Genomic DNA, 13860 nt, shown 5'->3' on the forward strand with positions numbered 1-13860 from the left:
ATCCGGATCTTCTGGAATTACTCGTAGGAGATCCCTGGCCTCTTCCTCTGGGGGAGGATCAGTTACAGCAGGTGCGTGTTCCAAGACTTACCGCAACTTCGTTTGACGGCTTGGAGGTTGAACGCCGGATCCTAGCCCGGAAGGGTATTCCCGAGGAACTTATCCCCACTCTTATTCAGGCCAGGAAGGGAGTAACGTCTAAACATTACCACCGTATTTGGAGAAAATACGTGTCTTGGTGTGAATCCAGGAAGGTTCCTACGGAAGACTTTCAGCTAGTACGTTTTCTCCATTTTCTACAAGTCGGTATGGATGCAGGCCTTAAGTGGGCTCAATTAAAGTTCAAATTTCAGCCTTATCGGTTTTCTTCCAAAAACAATTGGCCTCTCTTCCAGAAGTTCAGACCTTCGTGAAAGGAGTGTTGCACATCCAACCTCCCTTTGTGCCCCCTGTGGCACCGTGGGATCTTAACGTGGTGTTGCAATTCCTGCAATCTCATTGGTTTGAACCTTTGCAGAAGGTAGAGTTAAAATTTCTTACTTGGAAACTGGTCATGCTGTTGGCCTTGGCATCCGCAAGGTGGGTGTCTGAATTGGCGGCCTTGTCTCACAAGACCCCTTATTTGATCTTTCATGAAGATAGAGCAGAATTGAGGACTCGTCAGCAGTTTCTGCCGAAAGTGGTTTCGACGTTACGCTTGAACCAACCTATTTTGGTGCCAGTGGCTACTGACGCCTTGCTGGAATCAAAGTTTCTCGATGTAGTAAGAGCTTTGAAAATTTATGTCGCTAGAATAGCTCAGTTTAGGAAAACGGAGGCTCTGTTTGTCCTGTATGCTCACGATAAAATTGGGGCTCCTGCTTCCAAGCAGACTATTGCGCGCTGGATCTGTCCTACGATTCAGCAGGCTCATTCTATGGCTGGATTGCCGTTACCAAAATCGGTAAAGGCCCATTCTACCAGAAAGGTGGGCTCGTCCTGGGCGGCTGCCCGGGGGGTCTCGGCATTACAACTTTGCTGAGCAGCTACTTGGTCGGGTTCAAACACCTTTGCGAAGTTCTACAAGTTTGATACCCTGGCTAATGAGGACCTCATGTTTGGTCATTCGGTGCTGCAGAGTCATCCTCACTCTCCCGCCCGTTCTAGTGCTTTGGTATAACCCCATGGTTCTTGATGTGACCCCAGCATCCTCTAGGACGTATGAGAAAATAGGATTTTAATACCTACCGGTAAATCCTTTTCTCTTAGTCCGTAGAGGATGCTGGGCGCCCGTCCCAGTGCGTACTGTATCTGCAGTTTTTAGTTGTGGTTACACACATGTTGTGTTACGTTTATAGTCGGTCTGTTGCTGATGATGTTCATGCCGTTGACTTGCGTTGTGTTAAATGCCATGTTGCACGGCGTGCTTGAGGTGTGAGCTGGTATGTATCTCACCTTAGTTTAACAATAAATCCTTTTCCTTGAAATGTCCGTCTCTCTGGGCACAGTTCCTATAACTGGAGTCTGGAGGAGGGGCATAGAGAGAGGAGTCCGTTCACACCCCTTTGAAAGTCTTAAAGTACCCATGTCTCCTGTGGATCCCATCTATACCCCATGGTTCTTGATGTGACCCCAGCATCCTCTACGGACTAAGAGAAAAGGATTTACCGGTAGGTATTAAAATCCTATTTTTTGGGTAATTTAGGAAGAATGTCTGATATAAAGGCAGAAGATATAGAGGGAGAAGAAGAGACGTATGTGACTGATATAAAGGCAGAAGATATAGAGGGAGAAGAAGAGACGTATATGACTGATATGAAGGCAGAAGATACAGAGAGAGAAGATGAGACGTATGTGACTGATATGAAGGCAGAAGATATAGAGGGAGAAGAAGAGACGTATGTGAGGGGTGATCAGCAGTGTAAGGAGGAGGAGATCCCTACAGATATCAGCACAGGTGAGTAATAAACACTTATTACAGAAGTCACATATTCTCCTTGCTCAGTCACTACAGCAATCTCTTATCCTACACCCTCCTCCTCCATCAGCCCTGTTGTCAGTTGGGAGACTCTAACACAAGGCTATCCATGACAAATATCACATGTAGAGAGTTATTACACACAAACTAGAATGTTATGAAAAGTAACAAGCAGAAGTTTATTATTAGTGATTATATATAAATGTGTATATAATATAATTAGTATTGTTTTTTGTGGAGTGCCTAATTTATATGCATTTTGTTAGATGATGCAGGTATGAAATATTTCCTGCTATACAGTAGACCTGAGCTCACCAAATACAATTCGTATAAGATTCAGAAATAAAATGAAATTTGAATCTAGAACTTCAAGTAAAACAGATTAAAAGCTTATCACAAGTACATATCTGTATAATCATAAGACAAGCATTTTGCACTTGTTGTCACCCTTGCATGGGCGGGCTTGTTCTTATCCACTCCAATTCACTCTAAATCAACCAACGCGTTTCTTCAATAGTGACTTCTTCAGGGGTGTTTTCTGTTAAAGGCTTTATCCTCAAATATCAGTTGTGTAGACCTGAAATAATTGTGTAACCTTCAGACAGTAATTGTGGACTTGTTCATGATGAACACATTCCTAATTACTTGTGAATAATAGTTCCTGCTCTGTGCAGTTCTGAGGTTATGACTTTAGGGAATGTAATGACCAGATCCAATATTGCTCAATCTAAGGTCTCCCAGTAGCCTTACTACATACATAAATGTGTCTTGCACTCACTATATTAACTAACCATAATAAACAGTGGCGTTTTAGTTCATGTATTGCTCAATGCATTTAAGCCTGCAGCCCCCGACAAGGGACCCCACTATACTGCAGGTCCTACTCTATTGCCCAAAATAATTACCATAAAAACAGCTATAGCATTAGTGTTAACCTTTAGGTATGCGCTCAGCGGTGGAACAGTGACCGAAGGCTTGGATTGGTTTTAAGAGCACCAGTCTGACGTGCCACCACATCTCACGTGGCCCTCCAGTTCACCAGATCTGGGACTGTGGGACTGTTTGGCTGGGTCCGGCATTGTACTGTTGGTGCAGTTCCTGGTGCGTTTGGAACGATTGGTGGTTGCTAGGCGACCTAAATGCCTGTGGTCCCGATTTGTCATGATTACTTTCGCCCACTGTTCCGCCGCTGAGATTCTTGGTGTCCATGCTTCTTTCACTGTAGATGGATACTACTCATGGTCTACAAGGGATCACCAACAAACAAATGCCGGTCTCAGCCACAACCAATGGCTCCCTTTTGCCAGTCGCATCACGTGCACGACCCATGGTTCCATCTGAAAAAGAAACAATATCTCAACAAATTTGCATTGTATCAATACCTCAGACATTCACAATGATCATCCAGTAACTTTAGTGTCACCATCTACACGCATGTGCACGTCCCGTGTCATTGTACTTTTTTATATATATATATATATATATGTGTGTGTGTGTGTGTGTGTGTGTGTGTGTGTGTGTGTGTGTGTGTGTGTGTATATATATATATATATATATATATATATATATATATATATAAACACACATATACATATATATATTTTGGATTTTGGTAAAGCGGCACTCCTCAAGAAGACCTGAAGTAAATATTAAAGAATCAATAGCCGGTGCCCTCCAAACCAGGCTGTATCAGCTGGTGTAACGTAATGTAGAATCCATACAAGGAGGCACTCAGAATAAATAGACCAGGCAGGTTTAGTGTACCAACGTTTCAATGCTGTATTCGCGGCATTTTCATCAGGGTGCAGAACAAAAGAGACATACAACCACTCACCTAATATACCCGGTGGAACCGTCCATGTCGCCATCCGTCGCACTCCAGCGCATCAAAGGGACTTCATCTGACAAATGCTACGTCCGGAGACACGGAGAGAACCTCGTCCACGTGACCTATAGAAACCAATGGGGACAAAAGTATAAAGTAACCTGCCAACAAAACAGTGTAACAACACCGATCAAATTCTATCCTCTTAGATATATATCTATTTCTCTGACAGGGTCTACAGGTTATCCACAAGATAACATTGGGATATGATGAAGTGACAGCGGATTTGCAACAAATGGTCAAAGCTTTCGGCCTCCCAGCATGCAACGGGCCTGTCCATATATCCCCGCCTCCTGGCTCAGGCAAATCAGTTTTTTGTTTGGTGCGGCAGGAGCCGAACCATGGCCCTCATTCCGAGTTGTTCGCTCGCTAGCTGCTTTTAGCAGCTTTGCACACGCTAAGCCGCCACCTACTGGGAGTGAATCTTAGCATAGTAAAATTGCGAACTAAAGATTTGCAGAATTGCGAATAGAAACTTCTTAGCAGTTTCTGAGTAGCTCGAGACTTACTCTGCCACTGCGATCAGTTCAGTCAGTTTCGTTCCTGGTTTGACGTCACAAACACTCCCAGCGTTCACCAAGACACTGCCCCCGTTCCTTCAGACACTCCCGCGTTTTTCGCACACACCCATAAAACGGCCAGTTTCCGCCCAGAAACACCCACTTCCTGTCAATCACATTACTATCACCAGAACAAAGAAAAAAAACCTTGTAATGCCGTGAGTAAAATACCTAACTTCATAGCAAATTTACTTGGCGCAGTCGCACTGCGGACATTGCGCATGTGCATTAGCGACTAATCGCTCCATTGCGGAAAAAAAAATAACGAGCGAACAACTCGGAATGACCACCCATGGTCAGAGGGCTGCTGTTTTTTTGCAACCATCAGTTTTCTTATTTTATTTTAGTATTACTATTTTTTTTGAGTGATTTTTCTAAAAAGCATCTTATACGCACCTTAGAGTCGCTCCAACAACTCCCCGCCCGGTCGCGACAACGCTTACCCACGTGTATAGTGAGGCAGGCACAGGTTCTGGTGAACCTTCATGGGCTACTTTGCACAGACATTATCCAATGTAGCTGAGCAGTTTATACCAGTGATAGGTTTCCCTATTAACCCTTACATGCAACATTCATTCTGAGGTTTATACACCTAGGGAATTGTCAGCCTCTCAAAAAAGCAGAAAAGGATTTTTTGGGAAAATCGTTGACGCTCCTCTTCAAATCTCTGCTGCCTCCCGCTTTTAATCTGGATCTATCCCAGAAGATCCAGAGAAAATACAGGAAAGTGATAAAAAGTGGAAAGAAAGGGTTGGCGCTGAGGGTGAAATAAAAGATTGATACTTATCTAAATAACGGGGTGTGTTGACTTTATGGCGCGTCTCTTCTTTCCCCTTTATATTCTTAATGGTATTCCTCCAAAGAATTTCGGACAGTGCATGTAAAATAAGGATTGCAATGATTGTAGATTATATGTTGAACCCAATTACGGATTAATTATTGCTGTCTGGTTATTCTTATATGTAATTTATAGTAGGATGCCGTTTGGAGGACTGTGAAGAGAATGTATAGTGATGTCATCTGCTCCAATTTCCGGATTTTTAATATAAATACATTCTCTTCACAGTCCTCCATCAGCCTTGATAAAGAGTAGTAAACTCGAAACGCGTTGGGTTAGGACCATTGCCTGCTGGACAATACACGTTCGTTTTTGGGAGAAAGGTACGGCCATTGTTTTTACTATATTTAGCCTATAGATGCCGGTTCTTGTAGACTGAATATTGGTCCTCCCAATCCCTAACACGGACGGTGCTTTCCTGCAATCAATGCTTTACTTATTCTCTGTAATTCTTTTATAAGATTTTTTAATTAAAATTTGTTATACTTTTTAAATGAGCCTCCATCTTCTTGAAAAGAAGACAAAGATACCTTGATGTGACTGCAATATATAAGAACACCTGTGAGTACTGGTACGCCCTTTTGTACTTGAAAGATACCTTTTATATGAGGATATTACACCTAACCAGTGTAAGTTAGGTACGCACTGTAGGAACCCATTCTGTGCACTGTTTTGTTGTACTTTATTGGAGCGTGGTCTTGTCTTAAAGATACGTTGATAAGTCTGCTATCAATTTTCATTGTTTAAGTTGAGGTACGCGTCCACCTCATGAGATTACCCTATTGAAATATGTGCGGTTCCTAAATCTTCTGAAAAGAAACTGCTATGGGTTTCATTATACCATTTATTGTGTAAGCTTGGTACATCTATTAAGATAAATTACATATAAGAATAACCAGACAGCAATAATTCATCCGTAATTGGGTTCAACATATAATCTACAATCATTGCAATCCTTATTTTACATGCACTGTCCGAAATTCTTTGGAGGAATAACATTAAGAATATAAAGGGGAAAGCAGAGACGCCATAAAGTCAACACACCGTGTTATTTAGATAAATATCAATCTTTTATTTCACCCTCAGCGCCAACCCTCTCTTTCCACTTTTTATCACTCTCAAAAAAGCAGGCTGAAAGGCTGGTGGTGAGTAAATCACATAGACATGATACAACATCTTCACAGTCTACACATGATTTAGATGAGGATTCGTTGGAGGATGAGGACTCATTGCACTGCAGATGGTCTCAGCTCAGTGGACATACCTGAGCTAATTAGTGCTATGTAAGCCATTCTATCCTTAGAAGAGGCAGCAGAGCCTGTGTTAAAGACTAAGGCAACTGTGTTTAAACATCCCAAAACAGCTGATGGAAATTTTGGGTTACGCTCAGTAGGAAGTTAGTATTCCAAGAAATGGAATTCCAATTATCCTCGTCCAGCTGGGGACTGTTTAAAAAAAAAAAAAAGGAAGGTGGCTCCCAAAGTAGATTCGCAAGTCTTAGATTGGTGCGAAAATCTGCATTACTTTTGTTTTCAACATCAATAAATGATGTCATGGATAGAAGAGTTGATGGTTTTCTAAAGAACATTTTTTTCTTTTGTCTTGTACAATCGTTAGACCAGCTATGGTTTGGGCTGATGCATCGAAGGAGGATATTTTAGTGGCATCTAGAGTAAAGATCCCATATTGCACATATCAAACAGGCAGCGATAAGTGGACCTGGATATGGGTACAATGGCCTCCCAGACAGCAGCGAGTTGGCTATGTACATGGGTGACAACGCTTATACGAGTATTTTTTCCCGTCAAAATTGTTTTACTGTGGCTATGTACATGGTAAGCTGACTCAGAATCCAGGAAGGTTCTGGGGTCTTATCTTTGCTTACTGGAGATATTTTTTTGGTAAGGAATTAACAGTATATTGGAGTCAGAATCAGACTCTAAGAAAGTGAAGTTTTCTTTCACACAAAATTTCAATCCTAGTTTCCAGCTTTCCGGTCCTTTCCGAATCAAGGAAAAGCAAATGGAAAGGGTAAAGGCAAACAGTCCCAATCCAACAGGTCTGGAAAAACTAAAAGGTATTGGGCTACCAGACCGGTTTTCAAATCTGAAGATAAGCCATCAGCCTGATGGTGCAGGCCTCCTCCTGGTGGGACCCAGGGTGGGAGGCTGACTTCTTCAGTTTGCACAAATCTGGCAGCAGTCTACTACAACCAAGAGGTCATCAGTTTAAATCGGGTAGTGTGCCACTTCAGACCTAAGACCATTTTGGTAAAACAACCAATGCCATTTCTGTAGATGCCATGAAAGTATTGGCATATGCTGGGGCCACTTAGGACCCCATGGCACAGCCTGGCACTTGTAAATAGTACCCATTATCATAGAAAAGATCATTTCGGGTCTGAAGTGGCACTTTATTTGAGATTTATTGATGACCTCTCGATTGTTAGGACAGCAGAAGAGTTAATGTGGATACTAGACACACACAATGAATGAGGGAGTGTAGTGCAAGTAACGTATGTGCTGCAGAGTAATGGGCAGAGATGTTGTCCTACCGCTTATGTGCTGCGCCTGCTGTGAATCAAGTGCTGCTTCCTCAGGTGGGTCGGCTTCTACTAGGGGCCCACTGCATAATCCAGGAAAGGCATATACCGACTCACCAGCGCCGCACATCACACGCAAGAGCCACACATCGTCATGCGCCATCTTTGATTACTTTTGCACATATGCACTATGGGTGAGACACTTTTGTTTGTTTTTTCATATTTTTGCTCTGCCGGCCAGCGTGTTACACATTTAATTTGTGTAGTAATATTGTTGCTTGGGGCCCCTTGGCACTTTGATGCCCAGTACAGGGGTCACCTTTGTACCCTCGCTGGGCCTTCATATGAATATTGGGAATGGTTTCTGCAAGCATGGAGACAGCAGTGTTTTCCCTCTTCATCCTCCATGTCAGCCATTGCAATGGGTAACTTCCCTGTATGGAGTATTTACAAAGGGAACTCTCTTCATGCTCCTTACATCCCTGCCGCTCTAGTCCATATACTGATGGTTTCATCATCCATCAGAAGCAGGAGACATATGGTAATAATATAACCCTCCAAGCACTGGGACTAATGCTGAGAACTCAGTCCTTTTACTATAAATCACTTTTCCAAGGAGCGTAATCTGCATCAGCGGGCCCGTGTCCAGGAACCTGGCAGTGGTAGGCAACGGTTGAGGACCTCCGTCTGCAGTTACCAACAGCACAGAAGTTGTCTGCAGGGGGTATCTGCAGATCTTCTTATGCTATCCCCTCAACAGCCCCTACCCCATCCTTTGGGCCTTACATCACTGTTGCCCCCTCAGTGGATTATTGCTGGATGTCACCTGGAGGATCCTCCATCTTCCCCAGATCGCTCACCTCTCCCATCCTGACCGGCTGAGGGCCTGGCTGAATGCTATTCTTACTCTTGCTGGCATCTCCTTCATGACCCCAGGTGCATTATCCCTTTCTCTCCTCTGTGCTATGCTGGCTAGACTTGAGTCTTCTACATCACAGAGAAGACTGGGTTGCAAGTGTTGTCTCCTAACATCCACTGTATCAGCATTTGCTTGGATGTCTCCTAGTGCTGACATAGTTACAGTCCACAAAACTTTTATGGGGCTTACAGTAGCGCAACATATCCCCATCTAGTTCCCGCTCTGATCTTGGGTTATCAGCCTCTGATACACATGTCCTTTCTAAACCACAAGGTACAGACCAGCTCTCAGATTTCAGCTCCTCACTCTCTAAATTGCTAAATGGGAACAATAATTCATAATTGTCTTGTCAGCTGAATATGCTGGTCAGCCTGGGGCATGATGCCACCCTCCACTGGTGGTCAGGAAGTAGGACAATAATACCCCATCCATGGTTATCTCCTCTTGGACACAGTCCTCATAGATCCCCTGCCAGCTGGTTAATAGGTGTCCATCTTCTATATCAGCAAATGGGAAGGTGTAGTTGTGCAATACCCACTGCTTGCCACCAAATGTGAAGGTCCTAGGTCTATGTATGTGCCAAACTGGCACCCTGGTTCCTTCTCCAAGTCCTACAGATCACACAGGACACACAATAGCAGATACAAATGATACTTCTATTTTACACACACTGAATATACATGTAACATCAGTAAATACAATCTATATACACTACATACAGAATGGCCAGCAGTATTAACCACACTCTGAGAACCTTATCATGTCCAAACCACTTTGGCCTGAGGAGTCCCCTGGACAGGAACCAAGACGCCACAGTTCCAGTATCTCAGGTTTCAGGAAGTGATCTGAGATAACATATAAAGTCCTCGGTTTGCCGTTATAAAACCTCTGCTTTTACCTGATGGGTGACACCCTTGAGGCCTAGCTTTGGGTGATATGAATGAAGGGACTGGCTACAGAACAGTCTGTTTTCCCCACTTACCCCTGCGGATTTTGGTGCCTGGCTGTCTGACAAAGACAAGGTTACAATAAAGCCCACTCCATCACATTGACAGGGGGATTTGCATCTCGGGGCAATAAAACTTGTCGCTATTAACCCCTTGCAGTTATTTGTGATGTCAGAGCCCCTTCAGCTATTCATGGCCTCCAGTAAGAGAGGGGGCAGTGTGGGGTGTCAGCCTTGGGACTTCCTGTAGGTCACACAGCAACACTGCCAAAGAGACACAGGATAGCTTACCTGGCTGGGCAGTCACCATGGTGACCAAGACATTACACCCTATAATACAATAATCAATATCTTCATGTATAAACAGGTCATACACATTCTGTAAGGAACAAATCCGCCTTAGAGCCCTCATTCCCTGATAGGCACACCCATATAACAAGAGGGACGATTTCCCACACCAAATACCTATATTTAATGACAGGCCTGGATGTCGCCAACTGTTTTCTGCCCATGCGTGTGCAATGCATCATGGGAGGTAGCTAGATTCAGGGGACCATGCCGTAGATAGGACCCAAAACGGCTGCGTAGTTCCCAATTTCTAAAACAGTAATGGGAACTGTGTGTGACATCTGGATACCTTTAAGGGTAATTGGATAGGGAGTTTTTGCAATGAACTGAATCCCCCCCATAAAGTGTTTATACATACAGTGTGATGTTACATTGAGATTACCGCTGGAGGAAACTCTGCCACAATATAATTGAATGTAATTTAGCCCGTCCTCGTATGGGTGTAATATATAAATATATTCTTACTGAACAGGATTACCAGCACTGAATCAGTTATCACCCAATATAATATACATGCCGATTGTGTAACAACAAATACACTTGTTTCTTTATTACTTTATTCACCTTTATACATTTACCTTTGTGTTTAATATATCACTGATTTCATTTACATACTTTACTGTACTTAATAAAGGTTATATATTATTTATTAGTGCGCAAACAGGACATCACTTTCTCTTCTTTGCCGTTTTATTATTGCAAAACCCATGTCACCTCTAGTAATCCCACATGAGCGTCGGTGTCACCTCTAGTAATCCCACATGAGCGTCCATGTCACCTCTAGTAATCCCACATGAGTGCCCATGTCACCTCTAGTAATCCCACATGAGCTTCCATGTCACCTCTAGTAATCCCACATGAGCGTCCATGTCACCACTAGTAATCCCACTTGAGCGTCCATGTCACCTCTAGTAATCCCACATGAGCGTACATGTCACCACTAGTAATCCCACATGAGCGTCCATGTCACCTCTAGTAATCCCACATCAGCGTCCATGTCCTCTAGTAATCCCACATGAGCGTCCACGTCACCTCTAGTAATCCCACATGAGCGTCCATGTCACCTCTAGTAATCCCACATGAGCGTCCATGTCACCTCTAGTAATCCCACATGAGCGTCCATGTCACCACTAGTAATCCCACATGAGTGTCCATGTCACCTCTAGTAATCCCACATCAGCATCCATGTCACCTCTAGTAATCCCACATGAGCGTCCACGTCACCTCTAGTAATCCCACATGAGTGTCCATGTCACCTCTAGTAATCCCACATGAGCGTCCACGTCACCTCTAGTAATCCCACATGAGCGTCCATGTCACCTCTAGTAATCCCACATGAGTGCCCATGTCACCTCTAGTAATCCCACATGAGCGTCCATGTCACCTCTAGTAATCCCACATGAGCGTCCATGTCACCACTAGTAATCCCACATGAGCGTCCATGTCACCTCTAGTAATCCCACATGAGCGTCCATGTCACCTCTAGTAATCCCACATGAGCGTCCACGTCACCTCTAGTAATCCCACATGAGCGTCCATGTCACCTCTAGTAATCCCACATCAGCGTCCATGTCACCTCTAGTAATCCCACATCAGCGTCCATGTCACCTCTAGTAATCCCACATCAGCGTCCATGTCACCTCTAGTAATCCCACATGATGAATCTCCAGTATAAGCATCCTAGCTTTTTTGTTTTTTAATGATTACAGGTAAAAAAAATGTCAGTTATAGAATTATATATTGTATCCTGTAACACCCTCGGTCTTGTCTACTCATTTTATATTTTAATGTATTTTATTTCCAGCAGATGGACACACAAGCAGGAATATCACAGAAGGACATCTAATGTTATCCCCGGATTGTGACATAAAAGATAATGATAGTAGACCTGATTCTCCAGGAGATAACCCCATTACCCCAATTATACATCCAGCTCTATCAGCTGGTCTCTCTGATCCTGGGAAATGTTCTCCTGATCACTCTGATATTGGAGCATCTGTTACAGCTCTGAGAGTAGATACAGTGTTTCCCTGTTCTATAGATGACAAATGTTTTACACAGAATACAAAGCTTATTACCCATCAGCCAGCTAAGGCAAGTGAGAGGCCATTTCCATGTTCTGAGTGTGGGAAATTTTTTACACACAAATCAGCTCTTGTTACACATCAGAGAAGTCACACAGGTGAAAAGCCATATTCCTGTTCTGAGTGTAGGAAATGTTTTCCACGGAAATCAGAACTTGTTACTCATCAGAGAAGTCACACAGGTGAGAAGCCATATTCTTGTTCTGAGTGTGGGAAATGTTTTGCACAGACATCAGCTTTTGTTACACATCAGAGAAGTCACACAGGTGAGAAGCCATATTCCTGTTCTGAGTGTGGGAAATGTTTTCCACGGAAATCAGATCTTGTTACACATCAGAGAAGTCACACAGGTGAGAAGCCGTACTTCTGTTCTGAGTGTGGGAAATGTTTTGCATGGAAATCAAATCTTGTTACACATCAGAGGAGTCACACAGGTGAGAAGCCATATTCCTGTTCTCAGTGTGGGAAATGTTTTGCATCGAAATCATATCTTGTTACACATCAGAAAAGTCACACAGGTGAGAAGCCATATTCCTGTTTTGAGTGTGGGAAATGTTTTGCATATAAATCAAATCTTGTTACACATCAGAGGAGTCACACAGGTGAGAAGCTATTTTCATGTTCTGAGTGTGGGAAATGCTTTACATATAAATCATATCTTGTTACACATCAGAGAAGTCACACAGGTGAGAAGCCATATTCCTGTACTGAGTGTGGGAAATGTTTTGCATTGAAATCAATTCTTGTTACACATCAGAGAAGTCACACAGGTGAGAAGCCATATTCCTGTACTGAGTGTGGGAAATGTTTTGCATTGAAATCAATTCTTGTTACACATCAGAAAAGTCACACAGGTGAGAAGCCATATTCCTGTTCTCAGTGTGGGAATTATTTTGCACATAAATCAAATCTTGTTACACATCTGAGAAGTCACACAGGTGAAAAGCCATATTCCTGTTCTGAGTGTCGGAAATGTTTTGCACGGAAATCAGATCTTGTTACACATCAGAGAAGTCACACAGGTGAGAAGCCATATACCTGTGCTGAGTGTGGGAAATGTTTTCCACGGAAATCAGATCTTGTTACACATCAGAAGTCACACAGGTGAGAAGCCATATTCCTGTTCTGAGTGTGGGAAATGTTTTCCACGGAAATCAGATCTTGTTGCACATCAGAGAAGTCACACAGGTGAGAAGCCATTTTCCTGTTCTGAGTGTGGGAAATGTTTTACACAGAAATCAGATCTTGTTACACATCAGAGAAGTCACACAGGTAAGAAGCCGTACTTCTGTTCTGAGTGTGGGAAATGTTTTGCATGGAAATCAGTTCTTGTCAAACATCAGCGATTTCACAGGTGAGAAGCCATTTTCATGCTGAGAGATAAATAAATCCGCTCTTGTTGAACATATTAGACATTACCCAACTACGGAACCATTTAAAATAAGATTTTACTCACCGGTAAATCTATTTCTCGTAGTCCGTAGTGGATGCTGGGACTCTGTAAGGACCATGGGGAATAGCGGCTCCGCAGGAGACTGGGCACAACTAAAGAAAGCTTTAGGACTACCTGGTGTGCACTGGCTCCTCCCCCTATGACCCTCCTCCAGACTTCAGGATACTGTGCCCGGAAGAGCTGACACAATAAGGAAGGATTTTGAATCCCGGGTAATACTCATACCAGCCACACCAATCACACCGTATAACTCGTGATACAATATCCAATTAACAGTATAAAAAATTAACTGAGCCTCTCAACAGATGTCTCAACAATAACCCTTTAG

The 13860-nt window shown here is 43.2% G+C and overlaps 1 protein-coding gene across 1 annotated transcript; it reads left to right on the forward strand.

Annotated features, from left to right (window-relative positions):
- Positions 1 to 1689: 1689 nt before the first annotated feature.
- Positions 1690 to 13268, forward strand: LOC134984076 (gastrula zinc finger protein XlCGF17.1-like). Its single transcript, XM_063949714.1, has 3 exons — positions 1690 to 1752; positions 9055 to 9109; positions 12421 to 13268. Exons 1-3 carry the CDS (start codon positions 1690 to 1692, stop codon positions 13185 to 13187), a joined length of 885 nt encoding a protein of 294 aa, XP_063805784.1. The 3' UTR covers positions 13188 to 13268.
- Positions 13269 to 13860: the final 592 nt, after the last annotated feature.

The sequence above is a fragment of the Pseudophryne corroboree genome, assembly GCF_028390025.1.
Source record: "Pseudophryne corroboree isolate aPseCor3 chromosome 3 unlocalized genomic scaffold, aPseCor3.hap2 SUPER_3_unloc_34, whole genome shotgun sequence".
Lineage (NCBI taxonomy): Eukaryota > Metazoa > Chordata > Amphibia > Anura > Myobatrachidae > Pseudophryne > Pseudophryne corroboree.

Excerpts from the sequence above, each read along its gene's own strand:
- LOC134984076 (XM_063949714.1), top strand. The coding sequence starts at position 1,690 with ATGTCTGATATAAAGGCAGAAGATATAGAGGGAGAAGAAGAGACGTAT. Across the intron at positions 1,753-9,054 it reads CGTATGTGACTGATATAAAG|CTGAATATGCTGGTCAGCCT; the intron begins GCAGAAGATATA and ends TTGTCTTGTCAG. Across the intron at positions 9,110-12,420 it reads CCTCCACTGGTGGTCAGGAA|GTCACACAGGTGAGAAGCCG; the intron begins GTAGGACAATAA and ends CACATCAGAGAA.